Source organism: Falco biarmicus, chromosome 4, assembly GCF_023638135.1.
Source record: "Falco biarmicus isolate bFalBia1 chromosome 4, bFalBia1.pri, whole genome shotgun sequence".
NCBI lineage: Eukaryota > Metazoa > Chordata > Aves > Falconiformes > Falconidae > Falco > Falco biarmicus.
The window spans coordinates 63,473,356-63,495,552 of NC_079291.1; the positions used below are offsets into that span (position 1 = coordinate 63,473,356).

Here is a 22,197-nt window from a genome sequence, read left to right on the forward strand (position 1 = left end):
CTTGTAAATATATATTTTTTTAAGATCTGAGTAACTCCCTGATAGATAAACAGTCATGCTTAGCTCTGAAGGATCTCTACTGGCCGCTCTAAATGTGGTTGCCAAGACCATGGCCTGTGTTTTGAAGTGGGTTGGTCTGACACCTCCTTTTTCAGGCAGACTCACGCGTTTTGAGATCAGTCCTTCCTGCACAGCCCTTGGAGCCGGGCACCTAAAGCCACCAGTTAGTCTGGAGATGAGCTTTGACGGTGAATGGGGTTTGTATTTGGTTTATTAAGCTTTATTGAAGCACTGTGGGGGAGGTGGGTCCTGTGGGAGATGGGAGCGCGGCAGTCCCACGTGCCCCAGCAGAGACTGGTCCTCTGAGCAGCAACAGGCTCCCCCACACCTGGGGTGTCTTTGCTGAGGTGAAGAGGCCCAGAAGACAAAGTCATTTTAGGGGCTTTGCTGGCCTGATGAGGGCGATTCGGGAGGCTCAGGGTGAGGGGGCTGCAGAGCATTAGGAGTTTCCCTGTTGTGGGGGAAGGATGTGCATGGTTCTGGCAGCAGGTCTCGCTGGGACATTTAGCATTTCTCTTTTGTGGCTGGCAGGTTTCTTTTGGTTTTTTTCTCTCCCATAAGCTAACCCTGTGAGCGGCAGCAACAATACCATTGCGTGCAGACCCTGCTCTCTGGGTGAACTTCCTCAGGGGCTCTCCTGTCTAACCAAGATTTGAGGTCGCGTGGCTGCTTTCTGAGCAGGGGCATCAGCAGCATCTTCCTCTCTGCGCCCCCACTGGCTTTCAAATTCCTGATAGGGAACCACGATGGCTGCGGTTTACCCCGCCCCCCCCCCCATTAAATAGGGTCAGCATGTTAGTGCGTGGGAAGGGGGAAACGAGCGTCAGAAACACATACTTGGAAGCTCGTGTCTTCATGCTGTGTTTCCTACATGAAAAGAGGCTAATACTTGCAAACAAAGCAACCTGAGTGTGGAGACACGGGCTGTGCAGGCTTCCAGGATAGCATTGCCTGTTGGCATCTCCTTGCTCCCCAGTGCCCATGGGGACCTGGGCCAGGTCCAAGCAGGCAGCTGCCTGCGTTGCATGAGGCACCAGCACTGGCAGCCCCATCCCAGCGCTGGCGGGATTGGGTTTGCCGAGGGCAGGGTGTTAGGTAGGAGCAAGACAGAAACGTGGGGTAGGAAATTTAAATTTCATCTCTCCCCTCCCCAGGGGAGGTGACAAATGAGCTAGTGGTTGTGCTAAAAGCTTTTCTGTCTTTCTTTAAAGAGGTTGCTGGGAGGAAATGAAGTGACCCACTGACCTTTGTTAATACGCAGCACAAACTAAGCTGGTGCTGCTGGAAGGAAGAGAGCCCTCAGTTGCAGCCCTCTGCCTGCAAGGTGTTTGCTTCGATTGATATGTCTAATGGGAGTAATTCTCCCGCAGCAGCTACTGAAAATGAAGATGTTTAATCATCCGCTAGATCTGTGTGGAACTTTTTGCAGAGAATTTTTTTAAAGTCACCCTTCTCCTTTTCACATGCAGGTGAAACAGAAGAGAAGCCCAAGTGCTTTTTTTGTGACGTTTTTTCAGGTTGTAATATTCTAATCTGAAATGAAGATGTGGTCCCTCCCTCCTGTTTTTTTTGTAAATGCTGAGCAAACATTTTGATCACTGGCTCCAGGGGGATTAAGAAAAAGTAACATGTGGCAAAATACCTGCGTAGCTCTGACCCATCCTGGTGCCTGTAACTGTGCAGACACTTGTTTTTAGCAGCATTTCCCACAGGCTCCCTCTTTAAGCATCGGGGACCAAGCTAACCAAACTTACCTGTAAATAAAGCCCCCTCCTCTTATCCCCTCAGATACCCGAAGTAGCTTAAGGGAGTTAGGTGTCCAGCACCCTCTGAAATGGAAGTTGCTGGGAGGAAGATCTTCAAAAGCATCTTAGCAGCTTAGGTTAAGTCCCTTTGACTCTCAATGGAACTTAAGCTCTTAAGAAATGTAGGCCCTTCTGAGCATTTTACCCTTTGTGCCTGGCACCCTTGGGTCCCTGGAGATCCCTAGCTCGGTACTGGCTGGAGGAGCCACAGTGGGAAGCTGCTTGCAAATGCTTCTTAGTTTTATTATTTTTAATAATACTCTTCAAGGTCCTGTGCTCAGCACTTACAAGATGTACACATGTACATACTTAGAGCTAGAGATCAGGCAGTGCACAAGAATGAATGCCTTGCAGGAGCTCTTTTACTGTAAGAATTAATCTTATTCCTGAAATGTGACCGTATCTAGCACAAATCTGACCCCGTTGGGGGCCATGGCTTCACTTAATTGCATTCTTTAGCAAGGATTGAGGTCTATTAGGTAGTTTGCTTGTGTTGCAGGAGATCCTGTGCCAGAGAATTTAGTGAGGGTTTGCAGGTCCGTGGAGCAGCTCAGGAAAGCTGCCATTATGTTTACTCATATGGTGCCAGGAGCTTGGCTGGGTGCTCAGCAGACAGGCAGGAGGAGCGATGCAAACCTGCTTCAAAGAGCATAGACAAGGTAAGCTGTGCCCGTGCAGAGGAGAAGAGAGAATGGGTGATAGAGCCCTTATGATTTGAGCATTCATCAAAGCAATTCCTACCTGAATTCAGCACCACTGGGAGGGCAGGAGAGCCTTGTTGCATGGTAGCTGGGTTTCCAAATGTTGCGTGTTCTGCCTTGTAGGCAGGAATCGTCCGTGGGTAAGAGTCTGTTTGCAGTCTTCCTATTGGCAGGGTGCTTCTGGGAAGGCAGAGCAAACTCCTGTCCCAGCTGCTCCTTGATACCCGCAGGGGAACCAGGTGGGTGCACAACTTGCTGTCCTGAAAATCCCATATCTGGGGGAGACAGCCAGTGATGTACCTGCTCTGAAGGATGAGTTGCTGGATTGAAGCTGACATGTCCTAATATCTCTGCCAGCACTTTCTGTCTCCATCAAGGGCTCAGGAAGCACATTAGCACCGGAGCGGAAGTGTCACCCTCTGGCATCTCCTGCTCTAATCTTGGAGATGTTGCTATATCCCCTTTACCAGACCTTCTCTATTGGAGCCCATTATACGGCATGAAAAGCCACACTAGATCCGGGACAAGACCTTCTCTATCTCTATCTTTACCAGACCTTCTCTATTGGAGCCTGTTATATGGCATGAAAAGCCACGCTAGGTATGCGACAGCAGAGCTGCCAGGCTCCTCTCTTCGGAGGAGGCAGAACATTTCTCTGACATGCCTGCATTCAGCTCTGTTATCCGGGGGACTTTGGGGGCATGCTGCATGGGGCAGCACAGCTCTTGGCTACTCTGAGCTGTGGAAGGTCACTGGTGCCGCATCTGGAGAGCAGATGAGGCTCAAGGAGATGTTTGGTAGCATTTACTGGGGCTGCGGGGGGGATATTGCTCTGATAAAGAAAAACAGTAGTTTCTGAAATGCTGACTGAATTAGCCCTATGTTGTTGGTTTTTTTAAATCTAGAGAGCTAAAATGGTTGGGGGGATGCTTGCTCTTTCAGACTCCTGCCCTCTCCCCCTCCAGCCTCTCTGGTGGGAACTGGGAGCTGCATGACTGAAGCAGGGAGAAGGGAGAGCCAGTGAACAGCAACTCAGTTCCATTTGTTGTGCTGGCATTGATACCACATCCCCAGTTTAATTAACAATTACCATCACAGCTATTCATAATGTTCCCGGTCTCTGCTCGCCTCTGACAACAACAAAAGAAACCCCAGCGCGCTGTTCTGTGCCCTTGGAACCCTGTGAACCCCACATTAAGTCTGGCTGGAGCCTCTGTGTGTTTCTCTGAGTGCATCTAGAACAAACATTTGAAGAGATTCCCAGTGGTATAATTCAGATTTTTTCTCTTTTTTGTAAGAGTATCGGTATTTATGCTTGGTTTTCACAAGCCAGCACTGAAGCACAATGGATCTAGACTAGCACAGAGCACACAGCAGAGGCTTTGTAATCCTCAAAGTGCAAGTCCAAAGCTCCTTGCTGAAAAGTTGCTCTTTAGGGCTGAGTGCATATGGGGACTTCTTGTTTATCCTGGCTTTTCCTTTAATTCTGTACAGTTCAGCCTTGGAGAGTTAATGGGACAGAAAAAGATTAAAATGCCCCTTCACATGGCCTGTCCCGATGGTCTTATACCCTGATGTGTATCAGAAAGCTTAAGCAACCTCACTATCCCCTTACTCCTTTTAAAGCCTTTGATCACTGTACAATATCTCCTACCTGGCTTTTCTCCAAAAGGTGATAAACCCCGGTTTTGATTTTTAATTGGGGTAGCTGATAGCAGGAAGGAATCCGTACAGATCTGAGAACATCCTTCACAGAACTCTAACCCATTATTCTGGTGCTCAGAGCATGTCTGATGGAGGAACCTCTTAGCTGCCGACCCTGTGAGGGGGTTGTGACAGCAGTTTTCACTCTATTTTCATCCCTTCTGGGGCAAAGCTTGTCTCTATCACTGAAGGAAGCATTTACCAGTATTGACACACAGGACTGGGGTAGTTGCTAAGAATACAGCTCCCTTAATGCCATTCCAGCTTTGCAAAAGGATCAGGATAAAGCTGTAAGCAGGCAGCTCCGTTTGGAGTCGGGAGTTGTCTCCATGGAAATGTGCCAGCAGGGCAAGGGGAGCAGGCTGGTGCTGGGCTTGCTCCGCTGTCGCAGCTGTGCTAATGTGCTGGTGCTTTCCTGCAGCCACGTTCTTCCACATCCAGGGCAGAAGCGGTCAGGAGAAAATCTCTCCTGCACATCCCTTGCAAGTTGTTTGTTTGCTGTGCCTTTTGGTCCATCAGGATCAATGGTGGTACCCCCTGCTCCAGGTTTTGTCTCCTCCAGCTTTGTGTTAGCTCAGTAACGCCGTTCCTCTGTGTGTTGCGGGTGGGGAAACTGGGGCACCGAGCAGGGTAGGGACTCTCAGCCGTGCAGCGTAGCTGCTGTAATCCCAGCTACGGTGAGTAGCCTGGGAGACTTGCGAGCATGCATTTGCCTTGCAGGAGGGGCTCTGGAGCACCTACGCTGATTCCAGGGCTGAGGTTCAGGCTGGCTGCATTGGGGTGAGTGCTGCACAGCACAGAGCCTGCCTCTGCAGGAAAGAAATCCCTCCCCCAGATGCACGGATCCTCAGCAAACAAAAGGGAACACGGGAGACATCTCCTGCTTCATCTTCCCTCTTGTGGGGGATTTTTTTTCTTCCTTTCTGGGTTTTTCATGAGTGAGGTTTCAGTTTTTCTTTGCCTGCCCTGTGCTTTTGTGGAAGAATCGCCCTTTAAGAGGGTCCCTGAGCCCTGTCGGGTCAGATCCCTTCACACCTCATTGCGTGTGTGCTGCTTGGCCAGCGCTGCCTTTCTCCTCTGTTGGGGAGGGGAGAGAAGCTGATGGGTGTTAAACTTCAAACACGGGCTCTGTGCAGTTGGTGCCTTCTGATTACACTTTTCTTTCTTGTGCTGTTCCCTCCCTTTGTGTGAGTGCATGCACAGAAATGCTCCATTACCTGCTGAGGCAGGGAGGCTGGAGCAGGCTGGCCTCATGCCCCCACCAGTCTGCTTGGCGATGGAGCTGGCCAAGTCCTTTGTGGTATCAAGGCGAAGGACTGCCTGGCCTCCCCACAGAGGCCGTGCACAGCAGTCGCTTTCTGGGGACCCTGCTGGTGCTCTGGGCACTGCTCAGCTGCCCCCTCCCTCTGCAATGTCGGCTGCCCTCGACCTCCCTCCAAGTGCTCACCCCTTTGCCTTTGTGCATACGCAGGTGCTGACAACGCTGGGGAGACGCTGTGAGTCCTGCTGACCCGGAGCCTTCCTGGCTGGAGCTAAAGGCCATTGCAGAGGATGAGGATCCTTCCCAGCCCTGGGATGTCTTCGCTGGTCTCCCTCGTGAACCTTCTCTCCGTGCTGCTGATAGGGTGCATAGCTGAAAGTAAGTGACTCTGCTGTTCCTCTGCTCCTTATTTTCACCCATGCTTTGCAGGAACAAGCCTTAATGCTTAGAGCCAGCAAAGTATCCCCCTGTCCTTTTTAGCATCAAAGAAGTGCTTACTACCTGATCATGTATCTTAATTTTCCAGCGTCTTTAGCTTTCCACCAGTGCCTTCCTGTTGTTCCCAGTCCTGTCTTAGAGGGACGCAGGGCAGCTATGTCCTCATAGCCTGCGTTGAATCTCAAGTTGCACCTAAGACTGCCAGAGAGCTGGAGAGAAGGGGAGGGAACTGCCTGACAGCTCTTGCCAGAGCCTTCCTCCCCTTTCTCCCGGCCCCATCTTCACCCAGCTCACCCATATTGTCCTCTCCTGCTCTTGCCTTTCAGGCATCTGTCAGACACTAGTGACCGTTGTCATGTTACTTGCTGGGGCTGGATTCAAAACAGCATCCAAAGAAAGAGCATTGTGTTTCTCCTTCCCCTGAGTGAACCAGTTCCAGTTTAACACCGTTTTTATCTTTCACTGCCTTTCAGTTCTTGCTGTAAAAAATGAAAACGGGAAGAAAAAAAAAGTTAAAATCTTCAGTGACTTGAATGTAATGTTCCTTCGACACGAAGGCTGATCACTTGGGATCAGTGGGGAATAGACTTTTCCAAGCTGATTGAATTACGACTTTTTTTTCTTCCCCAGCAAAGCTGCTTGAAGCTGGTGAGAGGGCTGCTTTGGTCAGTGTAGCCCTTGACAGCTTTTAACGTAATCGCTTCGTTATCAGGGTTTATTAAGATGATGCGGTCACCGAGGATTGAACGGATCCTCGACCTTTTGTTGCTGGGAGATTTTTTTCTTGAACGTGGCTTTCTCTCTTCACTGCGGTAAGCGAGTGGGGTTATATTTGCCATTGCCATGATCGAGTTTTGTTCAGTTCATGTTCAGCCCCCCTTTGGTGGGACAAATGTCCTTGTGAGGAAAGGTAATGTTTCCTTTTGTTCTTCTTCATTTAATGAGCCCGGGAAGTGAGCTGGGCTCCGGGGGGATTCACTATATAGGGCCATTTTTTTGGCATGTAGCTGTGGGTCAGTCCATACCTCAAACGGTGCCACTAGTGTTCAGAAAGACATACCCAGGCTTCAGTTTGAGCTGCCTGTCTTGAGCAGCAGGAGCAGTGCAGTGGTTGGCAGCAAGGAACCGAGCATGAGCCTTTTGCCCAAGTGTTTATTCCAGGGTCCTACTTGGATGTTGCAGCCGATGCTCTTGTACTCTGTCTGAGAAGCCAACGTGGATGGTTAAAGCCAGCTGCTGTGTTCCACCTGGGCTGCGGTGGCCTTGGTGGCTTGTGAAAGTGGGCGCTGGTGGGAGGTAGGCTGCTACCTGCATTGGCTCCTGCAAAAGCAGGAGGCTGCAAAGCAGAAATCTCCATTCCTGGCTCTTTGTGCAGTAGAGTCAGGAGGGGAGGGGATGCAACAGTGGAAAATCCAGTGTCAGGGCTCCAGAGTCCCATTCTTGCCACTGGTTTGCTGCAACACTCCTGGCCAAATCACTTTGTCCTCCTTTTTACAAAACAAGCAATGCAGCTTTGCAAGCGCAGATGGAGATTTGTGTGTGCAAGTGCCTCTCTGTTTAAGTAGAGCCCTGATTCATCTGCTGTGATGTCTTGAGTGCCTGTGAGAACTGAGGTCCTCTTTTCTTTTAAGTGTACACCAAGCCATGTGTGCTCACTGCTGGGAGTGGGCACTCTGCAGAATCAAAGCTCCACAAAATCATGGCTGTGTGGCTTCAGTTTTTCTGTGTGTGTGGTTTTCCTGGGAAGGAACGAGCACCTTGTCTGTCCCTGTCTTCTGTGGGGCAAGACTTGCTCAGAGGTTCCAGCAGAGCTGGGAGATCCCACATGCTGTCTGACTGCTACGAAGCACTTTTGGTGGAAATGTGCCCTCAGGAAGGGCTGATGCTGATCAGACACAGAAGGCACCAGTTGTGTGGCCCAAGCCCCGCTGAAATCTGTCACTGCTCAGCAGACACCTTGCCGCTAGCAGCCAAGTTTCTCCCTCCTGTAGTTCTGCAGTGTCCTTGGATTCTGAACAGTGAGGTTTTGCGCTTTTTTTTCCTCTTGCTGCTCACAGATGTACATACAGGAACTTTGCAGGTTGCAGGACTCGGTGTCCAAGGCAGGGCTGCTCTTATCTGCTTGATGCGCAGGTGAAGTTGGCCAAGCGGTGTCTCTTCTCCTAACCTGTAGAGCATGTCAGCATCTCCCTGACCTGTTTGCCCTTGGAGATGCTCCCCGTTATGTTGCCAGTTGTTTGAACTGCTCTGCAGCTGTTGTTCTCTGCCTGGTAACGATGAGTTGAGAGCTCCTGGTTTTGGAGGGGCTGCCGAATCCTGCCTGGAGGAGGCCTGGCCTGTGCCAGGCCAGTCAGTAGCATCTGAGCTGGTCTGCAGTGCTCCCCACTGAGGCGTGCAAACAGCAAACAGCTTTGTCTGTCACAACTGCAGAGACTGTGTGAGGACCTGTCACTCTGTTCTGACAATGTCCTCTCCCATCAGATGGCCCTGGGCTCTGTCACACTGCCTCTCGCGTAATCCCTTGGCCAGCTTCCATTTGGCTGGCACTTGCCACGACGCTGACCCGATTTCCTGCCCTAATTCACCAGGGGGGCTGCCAAGGCATTACAGCCCCCCAGGGCGTGCGATGCCAGGCAGTGCCGGGGTGGTGCCCCCGCGGGGGCCAGAAGCCTGTATCACAGGTGGGAACCCCCTGGGCTGCTGGCTCCTGGAGGGCACCACCTTCCCAGCGTCGCCGGGAGGCAGCTCCCCTTCCAGCAAAGTGTGGGGCTGAACGCTTGAACTTGCCTCCTCTTCCAGTGCGGCACTGAAGGAGCTGCGGCCTCTGCAATCAAAGGACCATTAAAATACTTCCCTTGTTTCTGAGGCTAATTGATCTCAGTTAGTGATTTAAATCTTTCTATGGCAGGAACATTCTATTTAAAGGAAACTGCTATTTAAATTAAAAAACCAAAGCGCCACACTGCTTTCTGCCTACTGTTCTTCCCTGTGAAGCTGAAGAGGATAATTGAAAGGTATAAAGCAGACCTGTTTCTTCTCTTTTTCTTGGGTTGCGTATGGACACTTTCTTTGTTTCTTCTGTTTGGTCAAGTGCAGCCGTAGAACTGGAAATTGCTAACTGTGATTATTTTCAATGGCTTCACATTCAATGGAATGTATTAGCGTTTTGTTAAGAATTCAGCTGGTCGTGTGAGTAACGTTAATCGGCATTACTGCAGTGAGTTAGGGGAGGCCTTTCCCAAGAGCTGTGCCTTGCTGTGCTGCACTGCACAGCCAAGGAGGCAGATCTTGTGCCCCTTTGAGCTGATAGCAAACCAGACAGCACAGATAGGTGAGGTCTGGGTATGGGTCCAGGGAGGGGAACAGTTTCCGAAATTGCTGACGTACTTGGGCATGGAACCAAGCCTTGCTGTTTCCCGGTCATGCACCCAGCCCTAGTCATAAAATCCCTGCAGTGAGCACCTTAAAGCATCTCATTTTGTGCAGAATCAGTCTTGTCTGGCTGGCTGTGGCTGGGCAGGATGTTTTCCTGCCCGCACTGGGCAGGGTGCAGCTGCATTTGACTGGGGTTTAGGGCAGTGGTCAGGTACTCCTGCCCTCCTGTGCTATCTGAAGGAACAACATGCCCACTTTAAGTGCTCCTCAGTTGCAGATAAAAAGCCACTTATGGTATAGAAATGGGGTAATTTTTATAACTGAAATCAGCATGCTCGCTGTTTTCAAGTGGATTTTTCCATTGATTAAACCTTTGCGTTTTACAGTAGTGCTTTGCTAATTGGTACTTTGCATATACAGAAGGCTGGCATGTGGCTCTCTCCATCCCAGCAAAGATTTAATAGCAGATGCAGTAGTGAACATTACTTATTACTTAGGTTTCCTTCCTTTTATAAATCACATTATAGAACGCTTACTAGCACACTCTGAAGTATTACCATAAATAATTAAATCTAAATTGCAATTGACAAAATAAAAGAATAAAGCCCTTTTTATGATGCATTACCCTGGCTTGCTTTCCTTTTAATTGCCCTTGCTCCACCATTAATTTGCAGAACACAGTAATTCATGCCACGTGCATGTGTGCGGGAGGCTCTTGCGCTTCATGAGCTGCAGTGCATCCGTGGAGGCTGGCAGCAGATGGCAGTAAGGGTTGCACCATGCATGCGGGGATGGAAAACAAGTGCTGTGGGTTGGGAGAGGAGCTCCTGTAGGTCCATGTTCAGGTTGACAAAGTGGTACTGCATTTTGGGAGCTGATGCAGTGAAAAAAGCTGTGTGGAACGTGTGTGCTCCGTGGTGTGAGATGTAGGAGCTGGTGGCTGGCTGCAAGACTTGCCTTGCTGAGATCCAGATCACAGTGACTTACAGGTGTATCTGATTCCTCTCCTCTGAATGGTCCTGTGCTCTTATCCACAGAGGATTAGCCTCTACAGCAGAGCTCGCAGCATTTAGCTCTGAAGGTCCTAGTTTTGATCTGTTGTTGGCCAAGACAGCAGTTGTCAGATAAAATGGCAGTAAAAATCAAGGAGGCTCCATCTTAGGACTTGATAGGCATGTTAAGTTGACATCAGTAGGAAGTGAATTGTTCTGCATTGTGGGAGAAAGTTGCTCCATTTATGAGTGTTGGAGACTGATTCATGACAATGCAACAGTGCTGTCCTAAGAGAAGGAAGATGCCGAAATGTGGTGAGGCTGAACTGCCCCACGAGCAATTGAGGTATATGACAGTATACCTGCTGGGCGCTGAGGAGCTGGGGGGATGCTGTGGAAAGGCTCTTTTCCCTTGGTGAATGTGGGCTGTAGCAGTGTGCAACAGAAGTGAAGGTGGGGACCTGTGGGAGGTTGTGTAGTCGGTTGGTAGGTGGTGGAGTTTCTACTTGGTGTTGCACATTGTTCCTTCAGTGAGTAGGGTCTTAACAGTGTGCAACAAGAGGCACCATCTGAATTGCATCCTCCCAGAAGGCAGAGATCCCTGCTGCCCTGCCCTGGATCCACGTGCTGCTTGTATTCCCCATGCACCAGTTGCCTTTGTAGGCAAGGAGACACCTCGCTTGTCCTTGTTTCTGAATTGCCCTTTCCTTTGCCACCATCTCCCTCTGCCAGCTGCGATCCAGGCTGCGGTTGCTGAGGGTTCTGGACTAGTTGTTCCACTCAAGGACACCAAATGAAGCCTCTGTATCACCTTCTTTAAGTGCCTGATTGAATTAAACCTTGCCTGCCTGGATTGAGTGGTGTGTTTCTCTTTTTTTGTGTGTCTTTTATTTTTTAGATAACTTGAATTGTAAAGTTTGTGTCTTCTATAGGACCTGAAGAGGAAATAAATCATCTTTTGAAAGAGCTTCCTTGGGGGCAGGGAGGGCTGTCACCTCCCAGGTCTCAGCTGTGCCCCACGCTGTGAATGCTTATTAGATTAATCTCTGCTGAGGAGCACCTGGGGACAGCAGCAGCTACGGGTGTTTGGGACCCAGTCATGGGTGTCTCCTGATAAAGGATGTTTTCCCAAACAGAGGTTCTTGCTCAGCTTCATTAGATGTCTAAGTTAGGGGAAAAGAGCATCTGTTTGTTGTGTAAACAAGCAGCTTGTGTGAAAATGTCATCTACAAAGTGTTTGTGATAGAGAAAATCTTCGCCATACCTGGATGCCAAGACTAGGGCTTTTACTCTGTGTCAGGCTTTACCAGAAAGCCAATACTTACTTCTTTGTGACTTTCCCCTTTGGGTGTCCTTTTTGCCCAACAGTTCTTGCACACGCTGCCAGGAAGGACAGGATCTTTCTGGTGTTGCACCAAGACCCTGGGTCACGTCAGCTTTTCATCTGCCTGGCAAGGTCTGCGTGGTTGTGTCTTTTCAAGACAGGATAGATAGGAAAATTCTGGGTCACTAAAGGGAATCTGCGAGGGTATTCCCACCCTTTTTGTGGCCTGGCAAGCCCGATATTATTCTTAGAAGGCAAGCAGAGTGTTTTTCAAGGACACCCGACCAGAGGAATGTCGTTCTTCAGTGTGTGTGGGATGGAATCTGGGCTCAAATTGGCCTGTGAGACACAATCTCCAAAGAACAGTTTTATTTACTCTGTGCCAGTCTTCCCCTCCAGTCAAGGATGTTCTCTTGCAACATAATTGGTCCCAGTTCCCACCTTAGAAAGCTATGATGTTCTCTGCACTGCAGCTGCCTTTAATTTTGGGGGATTATTAAAGTTCATTAAAATAGTCACGTTTTATACCATCTGCTGCACGTGGTGGAGCTAACCATCATCCAGCCTATGGGCCAGGTACTAGAACAGGAGTCAGGAGCGTCCTCGCTCCATGGGTACACCTTCCCAACCCTCCTTCCCCCCTTTTGCTTGTCTAGATTTGCTTTTTTGACCAAGGACTACTCTTGCCATGTTGTTGTCCGCTGTAATTAGTCTCAGCCTTGGTTTGGGGTTCTCATACTGCAAACGCTAAATAGTCATGTTACAGTTTGGCAGAGGAGGCGCCTGTTCCGTCCAAGGGCACAGCAGATAACAGCGTGACTGTGGAAGAGATCACAGCTAACCTAAACCTGAAGATGGCCAGGAGAGAGCATTATAAATATATTTTGGATGTCTACTGCTAGGACTTTGAAAGGGCATACTGCAGTGAGTGATTTAAACAGTTGACAAGAAGGAGCATGAATTGACCTGTTTTTACAGTATCGTTGTGTAGAGAATTTTTCACATGTCCCATCTTGCTTGTTGCAGACATGACACATGACTGTTTCATACGAGCTTGGTTAAAACCAATGCCGCTAGCTTAATCTGTAATGCACAGAATTATTTCTGTTTCCTTTTGAGGCTGAGAGGAAAAGCAAAGCTTTAAAGAGGAAAAAAATAAATAGAAGGAGCTGCAACTGGTTTAGCATTCTACAAAGTTTCTCTGAGTCCTCCAAACCTTTAATTGACTCAGGAGCATAAAATTGAGAAGGGGAGAGAGTGAGCGAGTGTGCGGAGTGACGTGAGCGATTTGAATAATTTATTGTCCTTTGAAGTTGCAAGAGAAATTTCAGCTGCCTTGGGGAGTAATTTCTCCCCGTTCTGAAAGGGTTTCTCCTTGTTTTAAACTCATTCAGAGGATGATAGTTTTGCATTTTCTGCATAATTAATGAGCATACCTCCCCCCACTCTCGTACAACCTCTGAAGAGTGGTGGGGTGATGAAACTTGGTGGTTTTTTTAATTAATAAAATCAAATTAATTTGGCTATGTCATCTTCCTCCCTCAACTCCGTTAGAATTCATAGATTTATTTATAAATTAGTCTGAGCACAGTGTTAGGAGGGCTGTCACTTACAAATCTTTAGCCTGGACTTTGATTTGTTTGAGTGAATTTCTAAAAAGATGGTGTAGGTTTTTTTCAGTTCAGCTGTTAAAGATCACCTTGAGACTGACTCTCATGGGATCACCCACTGAACCAGGAAGATCCTTCAGCTCTTCGTTTTTCTTTGTCTGTCTGCACGAGTAGGATCTGTTTGGTTTTGAGAGCCTTCTCTGTGGTTTTTTTTCTTTGTAAGTGCTGTGATACTCCCCTTTCCTTGCAAGACCTGCTAATTGTAGTTAATTCCAATAGCTGCCACTTGAGGGACCGCCTTCACCTGAGAGGGGAAGGCATCTTCTGCCCTGGTGCCTGAAGGGGCTGTATTACAGCCTTCTGATAAGAAGCCATCCCTTGCCTTCCTTGGCAGGTGTCAAACATGAACAGAAACCTGTCCTAATAAAAAAAAAAAAGCTCACCTTCCTCAGTTGCTGTCTTTGATAGAAGAATTTAAGGGGTCCTTGCTGCTGCTTTTTCGTGTTTCCATTTCTCTCTCGCTCATGTGTTGTGTTATTTTTCTCGCTCACTGAATCTCTAGTTACGCCAAAGCTGAATTTGGTAGGTTCCCACCACTGTCAGTTCTCAGCACTGTTGTTGCATTCTCCCTTTTTTTTCTTCTTTTGTGTTGATGTGCTTGCTACAAATCTGAATGATGAGTATGGTGGTTAAGAGACAGAAATTGTAATGACTCGTGTGGTAGGAGTCAAAGTTCATGATCATTAAAGGTTGTGTTCATCCATTAATCGTGGCTTTGGTAGGTTTTGGTTTCTTGTTTTCAAGATCTCCCATCCTGAGCTCCCTTGGCATCCCAGCCTCAATACTAATAGGCAGTACAAGCTCACAATATACCGTTAAGACCCAGGGTAAGATGCTTCAAGCTTGTATACCCAGAATCTCCTTTTGTTGCATGGAAAATGTGGGCTGAGAGCTCTTACCAGAGGTTGGATAGGAGTGATGTAACAAGCTTTTGAAAATACCCCAAATTCTGTGCTCTAGGAATTATACCTTACCCTTGTCCTGTAGACCAGACTTCCTCTCTTGCCTGAAAGAGAAGCAGACAACAGCTAGTAAGTGGAAGTCATATATCTTTTATTTACAGGAGTAAAAGAGCAGAGTTTTATCAGATGATATTTTATTTATCTGGTGTGCCTTTCATCCCCAAATGATCCCTACATATATGCATTAGCTAGCAAATCTTGGTTGAGATCGTTCATCTGCTGTAGTGCTGCAGCCCCTTCCGAGCTGGCAGTACAAGGCAGGAGACCTAGCTGTGTTTACATTTTGCAAAGGTCTTTGTCATATCACTAAACCAAGGATCAGAACTGATCTCCCTGATGACATCCTTGGGGCTTCTAGCACTGTTCTTCCTCTGAAAGACCATGAGATGCAGAAGCTTGTAGCAGTTTGTTTTCCCCATTGCTGCTGACTCTGCTGTCACTTCTCGGTGGCTCAGGACCTCTGCTGGGCTATATTAAGATGGCACGGCCCCCTGGGAGTTGTGATCTTTGCTCGTTAAGCTTTTTCTTCTTTCAGGCTTGTCCCATAGGAGGTGGTTTTTCATGTTCTGGTATCCCCCCTGGACTCTGATTCTTTGGTGGCTTAAACAGAGCAGCGGAGGTTGAGTACAGAGCCAAGTCTTTTCTAGGTAGTGGGTGAATCGAGCTTCTCCAGGATGCCAGTATCGATGACACAGCTGGAGTAGAAGCTGTCCTAGTAACATGGCAAGGGGAGGGAGAGCTCCCTGCCTTAAGCTTCTAATGTCAAACAATCTGGGATTGCTGTTGTGACATTGATGGACAAGGGGCTCTCATTAAGTGGCCAGGATAACTCCTTGGGTTTCTTGTTCTTTCTCTGCTCTGGGTTATTATGCCTTGTTATAGGGCTTGTGGACAAATACGAATGAGATGTTGTTACAGTTGACTGAAAGTGCTTGTGTACCCCCAGGGTCCTGGCTGGACACGTTGCTGAGGCTGCATGTGCTCCTGTGCTTGCTGGCCCCTCAATGGCTGATCCCAGGGCTACCATCTTGTCTGCTTCAGCTCTTGCTGATCACAAGGAGCAACTTTCTTCCTGGCATTGTGTTGTAGTGCCAGAAGGTGAATGAGTATCCTGGCCAGAGGGCCATCAGCATTATCACTTTCTCCTTTGCCCCTCAATTTGATTTGTACCAGGAAGGGAGGGTGGAACCGCCATGTGCTGGGTGCAGGCAGCAAGCATAAGGAGATGTGGTTAGCACACCTCAAGCGCTCTCCATCTGAATTCATAAGAGAAGGGAGGTGGGGAAACTGAGGCACGGGAAGAGGAGGTTTGTGGAGTGGGGCCACAGAATGCATTGAAAAGCAAACTCAGTCTTGTATTTTCTACATCATGTTCCCTCTTGCACATACTTCATATGCTGCTAAATGCTGCTTCTTTTCCATCCTTTCTTGCCTTATGTGCAGAGTCCATTTTGATGCTGGCACCAGCTGCCTGCCATGTTTGCTGTCCTTTACTGCCAAAATACAGATCCCTTCACCCCTAATGTTAATCCCTCATTTTTCATTCATTAAACTGAAGCTCACATGGTGCTCTGGGCTTCCACCAGGTCACGGCTTTCACAGGATGGGTGGTTTCTGATGTGTGCACACTGCATGGCTCGAGGCACCAGGTACATTTTCGTGTGTTAGGGAGGGAGGGAATAAGAAGGTCCAGAATACCGTCCCACTCCCTGTAGGACAGGGACAGCTCTCCATCCTGCCCTGTAGAGCAGTTTGCATCCTGTATATGTGTATCCCTACAGTGTGCCCTATACATTTGCATAAATCACAGCTGGAAGAACATTTTCCTTGGCTCTGTCAGGGTGCCAGTCACTGGGGCTGGTACTGGGGCTGATCTGTGGCAGTGACAAATACCATTTGTGCTATGGAGGGAGGCAGATCCTTTCCATACATATGGATGTACGATGGTAGCCTGGAGATGTCCTGCCGAAACTGGATGACTTTGTACTAGCTGCTGTTCCCATGCGATAAGGCACTGTCCCATCCCTGAAAACTAGCAGTTTAAATAGACCAGAAGGAAGGATTATGCTTCCCCTCCAGCAGGCAGAATAACGTGGTTTTTCTCACCTTGGGTGTCAGAACTAGGAATAGATCTCCGATAGCCTCAGTCTCATCCTGCCTCCACTACTGGAGGCTCGTACCTGCTCTTCCAGAGGGTCTGTATCTGAGTGCATTGCAAATAGGAGCCTGAAGGCTGTACGGATGTGCCAGATCCCCAAAATTACAAGCCTCATGGCAAGAACAGCTTGGCACGGTGCTGGCTACGAAAGGTCTGCTGTCTCATCCTGGCTGAGGGGAAAGGTGGGAGCTGGCAGCACGGGCAGGCGTTGGAAGGGAGCAGGTGCCGGGGTTGTTGGACAGCCAGTGTAGTAAAGATGGATGAAATGAGTTATTGATCTTTCTCACCCATTTTCTGTTTGTGTTAAATCCTGTGCTGGGTTGCCTCCTTCACTTCTGTCCTTCCCTCTCTGGGGCCTTGCAAGAAAGGAGAAGAGGTCATCTTTCAAGTGACATTCCCTCATGTCCAACAGGGAACAGCCTGCATTCACCTGTGTATAGCCCAGCTTTTCTGAGTCAGGTAAGGGCTTTCGTGGATCAGCAGCAGGGGAATAGCAAGGTGGAAGTACTTCACTTCCAAAAAAATACTTCGTCCTTTTTTTATACCCTCCTTTCCCCAACCTTGCCAGTCCCATCTCCCTGAAGGGAGCCAAGAGCTGCTGACAGTAAGAGGAAGTTTCTGTCTGAAGCCTATAATTATCCTGTCTGCCTTCCCAGAAAAGGCCAGTTGGGGAGCGAGCGTGCTTCTGTTTCATGGACCAGCCCTGTGTTCTCCTGCCTCCCCAATTACTGCTTAATGGACTTTTTATGATGATAAGACGACTGGGTTGGGGAGAAGTTATTGACGGGGAAATGGAATATAATTCACTCCCTGTTTGTTTGTTCTGTCAGAAAACCCTCATTTTAATTTTATTTGTGAGGCACTGAGAAACAGCCCTTGGAAAAAAAGTGCAAAATCTGTCAGTAAAACCCTGGATTTCATGGGAACCAGAGCCTCTGCAGGACCTCTCCAAGGGGTGTTTTCAATCTTATTGAGTGTCTCCATAGAGACCCTCCCCACAGCCTGCATCAGTCTGCTCCCACTTTGCAGCTCTCGCTCCTCTCGTGAAGAAAAATGTGAATTATGGAGCCATCTTTCTTGCCTCTACCCCTCTTGCAAGCTCCCCCGCTCCCTAATGCTGCTGCTTTGAAATGCGTACCCATTCCAAACATTGCATTCTTGCTCCCCACTCTCCATCTGTCTCAAATTTGGCTGCTCTCTCCTGTTTTCATCTGCTCTGTGGCTTGTCTGCTTTATCTAATCTTCACTTCCTTGCTCTGGCTCTGAACACCTCCCTCCTCTCCATCTTGCTCCAGTTCTCTTGCATTTTCCCTGTTGATCTCTTCTGTCCTTATCCTCACTGATTTTCCCATCCTTTCCACACTCTGCTCCCCTCTTTAGCTTCCCTGTTCATTGGTGTGACAAAGCTGTTCCTCTGCTCCGCTGGCCATGCTTCCCAGTCTGTCCCCAGCTGCTCAGTGCTCCCATCTCGATCCCTCAAATGCAGGGCATGCATCTGCTGCATGCGAACAGACCGCAGCAGCGCATGTGTGTAAAACAAGTTTCCTAATCCAGCGAACACTCAGTGCCTGGCCAAACCTGGAGCTCACTTTCCCAGAGAGGTTTTTGGGAGGGGAGATGAAAGCACTACCACCCAGGGCTGTAGCTGGGGGAGCAGCTTGTGCTCCTTCTCCGATGGTGAGCCTGTTAGCAGTTATGGAAAACAGAGATGGAGTTTCACTACATCAGCAGAAAGTTTAAGCCCAAAAACCACAGGGAAGGGGGAGGAGGAAGAGCAGGAGAAGACAGGGGGGTTGACCCTTTGCATGCCGTTGAGAATGCCATTGGATTCCTTCCTGGTTGCTCTCGAAGTTAGAAGAGGGTGAGTGACATATGATGAGAGATGTCCCTGTTCAAGCTAACATGGCCTGGTTATTGGGAGATTGCAAAGCTTTTGTCTGGGTTTTGTTTTTTATCTTCTTCTCCCACCAAGAAGTACATGTGGGAGAAGGTCTCTGACTTCTGTCTCTAGCGGGTTTTTTGTGTGGTTGTTTTCTTTTTGTTTGTATTACGATATTTAGAGGCTGTAGTTGTGTGCAATACCACCTAGGGTGTTGAGTGCTGAACAGATCTATTCTGAAACCATCCTTTGCTCCAAATTGCTTGTAGTGTCTAGACCAAGGCAGGCAGGCAGGTGTGAGAAACGACGATTGTCACCTCTGCGCTGCGTGTGGCAGACTGAGGTGCAGGGAAGGGTGTGTGTCCAAGGTCAGCTGAATTCGTGTCAGAGCCAGAGATCTGAATCCCGATTGTAGGAATCATCTGGAGCCTGGAAGAGCAGACTGGGGTGTGCTAATGCTAACAGCAAATTAACATTGACCACGTGTGGCTTAATGGTCTCATCTTTTACCTTTGCTCTTGAAAGGCAGAACTGCACGTATGTGTGTGTATATATATGCCCAAAAAAGGGTGAATTTTGATCAGTTGAGCATTTTTGAGCTAGGATAAAAGTTGTCACTGGCTAAGATGCCCTGAATGTCTCTTGTAGTGTGGGCATGCTCTCATGGTGGGCTGCTCTGCAGGGAAATGTTGGGCTCAGCTGACATTTTGTGGGGCCATTTGTTGAAGGTCAGCCAGGAGCAGTGAGCAAAAAGATGGCTGCGGCACTTGTTTAGGAAGGCTATGATAAGCCAGCTAAACAGCAAGAAAATGGCCTGGCTGCTGTGCTTTTGCTTTCGTTTCTGTGGCAGGTCTTGGGTATGGCATTGAGCCGGCTCCATTCCCCATGGTGGAGATGGTGAGGGTTTATTCACCAGTGAAGGAGGAGCTGAAGCTTCGTGTGCCATCACTGTGGGTCAGCAGGACCAGCACGTGGGCCTCCTCCACAGTGATGACAACAGGGTCCAGGGCACTGAAAATGGAAGCAAAACCTTTTAAAATACACGTTCTCTAGCTGGCTTTCTTTTGTTTCCATGGATTGCTGTCACTGTGGGTGATAGGCCCTGTCAGCCAGGTTCACACTGCTCCCTGTGCTGGGGCCAGATGAAAGAATCAGGGCTTTGTCTTTATTTGTGGCCCATTGTTGGGATGCTTCCCTGGGGGTGGTGGGAGGGGGCTGCAGAAGGCGGAGGTGTTAAGCGCAGAGGTGAATTTTGCCATCTAAAATCCACGGTGGGTCCTTGCTGGGGGGCTGGGGGTGAGGGGGGTGAGCGGGGGGTCAAGAGGAAGCAGAGATATGGAGGTGCCTCTCTGCAGCCCCCTCAGGGAGAGCCTGCGGGGCAGAGGGTCAGCTCACACACACTGCCCATTCCCTCCCACAGCTGGGGCAAATAATACAGTAATTGTGGTCAGAGACCATCCTCTGGGCCCCTGTGGGGTGAGACAGGCCTGTCACTAAGGCAGTGACACCTCCAGGCCTCCCTGTGGGGCGCAGGATGAAGGGAACATGGTGGACATATTGTCACTCTCCCTGTGGGAGCAGCTTTCTGCCTTGGAGCTGCCGCAGAGCTGGCAGGCTGCAGCTCTGGAGGGAGGAGCTGTTTAGTTCGCAGTTGGGTCTCCTGGCCATTTTGGCAGCGAGGTGTGTGGGGTCTTCTCTTTCCTCATGGCGGAGAGGTGGAGGGCGGCGTGCTGCCGGCTGGTCCTGTGCCTGTCGGGGCGGAGGGTTTCACCTCAGAAGCCCCGCAGTGGAGGGCAGGTTCTGGCCATGTCACCCAGGCCGGGGGGGCAGGGTGCGGGCTGCTCTGTGTGGCCCATGCCAGGCCTTGCCCAAAGCGCCTCCTCTTCCTGAGCCAGCCCCGGAGCCATGCGGCACAAGATGCTTGGAGAATCAATCTTGTCTGAGAAAGACCCAGGGGAGTCAGTGTCTCCTCGCCGTGACCTGCCTCTCTCCTTACCCCCTTGGGGCTAACCCGGGTCGGTCTTCCCTGAAGCGACCCAGGGAGCTGGGCAGTGGGCTGGCAGCTGCCATGCCAGTGTCACACAGCCTGTGGCACCGCCAGGGCTTCGTTCAGCTGCCTCGGCTGAGCCGGTGTGAGTTTTCCTCTCAGCTTTTCAGGCTCTCTCCCATTTTGTGGCTGGAGCATACTGGGGTAGTGTGGAGAAAGCTGCTCCTGTCCCATGTTGTGGTCTGCGAGGCCAAATGTCTCATCCTTGTCCCTCTGTGAATCCACCTGCAGTGCTGCAGAACCACCACCAGCTCTGCTGGGACACGAGGCTTGCAGGAAGCAAGGGGGAAGGTCCTGTGGTGCAAGTTCTTAACTCTGCTTTTTCTTTTTCTCTCCTCCACATCCTGCTCCCCTTTAGCTGTCAGCTCAGGTATATTGAGCCCATTTGTGCTCCTGCCTCTACCACCCTGAAATCCCCTCTGGATTCTCCATCCCTTTCTCTTCGGCTTTTGATGTTTCAGACAGGCATATGGTGGCCGGCTGGCCTGTCTCCCTCGCTCCTTGTCCGTCACCCACTGTTCACCATAGCATCAGTTCGTGAGGGACATTTGGGTTTAAAGGGTGAGATGTCCCCTCCTTTTCCCTACTCCTACGTCTTTCAAGCTTCTTTACAGCAAAGCTTCTCAGGCTGTTTTGTCATCTGTGTATTGTTAGCAGGGAGATATTGGGGTTTTTTTTACATGACTGTGTTTGAAGAATTTCTGCTTTGGTGTTACATGAAAGAAGGAAGGAAGGAGAGGTGAGGCAGCACCATTTTCCTTTTCTGTGAGGAAAGCCGCCTTGCTGTGCAGCCCTTGTACGTGGGCTGATGTCGTACCATGCTCCTCTAGTGCGTGTGCCTCGGCGATGAGTAGGAGACCCCACCCTTATACCTTGCAGCTTCTGCTCAAAGTCTACCTTAGAATTCACAAAATCCCAGCAGCAAATGTGCGTCATGTCCCTTCTGAAGAGATGCCAGCACCACCCATGTTCCCCTAGGTCTGTGCTGTGGAATGTGAAGCCAGCTGGAGATCGTCTGCACAGGAGTGACTGGGATGGTGAGCGCATGGTCCCATCGCCTGCCCTTGGCAGCCTTCGGGAGCGCGGAGCTCTCTGGAAGGGGTGGCAGAGGTTGGGTCAAAGGGCAGGCAGCATGTGTGTTGATCGTCTTTGCAGATGCAATTACAGAGTGCGGGGTGGATGGTGAATATGTGTCTCTTCCTTACAGTCTGTGGCAACTAGCCAGTGTGTCACTTGCCCTGGCTGTTGCTTTTGGGAAGTGCGTAGGTGGTGGGCAGGAGGGAAGGGTTCAGTTTGACTTGATGGCTTTCCATTAAGCTGTAGAGAAGAATCACAGGTACACAGCAGCCATCCGGTCTTTTCAACCTTCTCTCCAGAGACCGAGACCCTGCAGGAAGCCTCTCATAGTAGGAAAATTCTTTTAAGCTCCAGGGTTTTCCATACTGCAAAAAAACAGGTTCTGCTACTTTGCAAGCAGAGAAAGGGGAAAAAGAAAAATCTCTTGTAACCACTGGACCTAGGTGGAACTCAAACTTGGTCTTTCCAACACTGACTTCTCTCAGCTCTCCATGAGGGAGAGTATATGTGAAGTGATATAAAATCTCCTGGATTGCAAGTATGTCATCTGGAAAATGCCTGTCTCTGATTATTTATTTATTTGAAATGGAGGTCCTGCAGTCTTGGTAAATGAGGGGAAACACATAAGCCCCTCTGAGTGGGCTGATAGTGTTTCATTTTCACATGGCACCTTGTTCCTGCATTTGGAGGCTTTCAAAGCCATTTGCAGAGCTGAAGACTGAATTCTAACTGTATGTTTCATTG

At 49.3% G+C, this 22,197-nt stretch overlaps 1 protein-coding gene across 10 annotated transcripts in view; it reads left to right on the plus strand.

Annotated features, from left to right (window-relative positions):
- The window catches only part of PTPRS (protein tyrosine phosphatase receptor type S), a 161,920-nt gene that overhangs the window by 57,280 nt on the left and 82,443 nt on the right, over window positions 1-22,197 (plus strand). For 9 of the 10 annotated variants that reach the window (XM_056335715.1, XM_056335714.1, XM_056335720.1 and 6 more), the window contains one exon: window positions 5,742-5,909. In XM_056335715.1, coding sequence (XP_056191690.1) covers window positions 5,822-5,909 — 88 coding nt within the window. In that variant the 5' untranslated portion in view covers window positions 5,742-5,821. Of the gene's footprint in view, window positions 1-5,435; window positions 5,458-5,741; window positions 5,910-22,197 lie in introns of those variants that run through there. The other variant, XM_056335717.1, reaches the window with a different exon arrangement.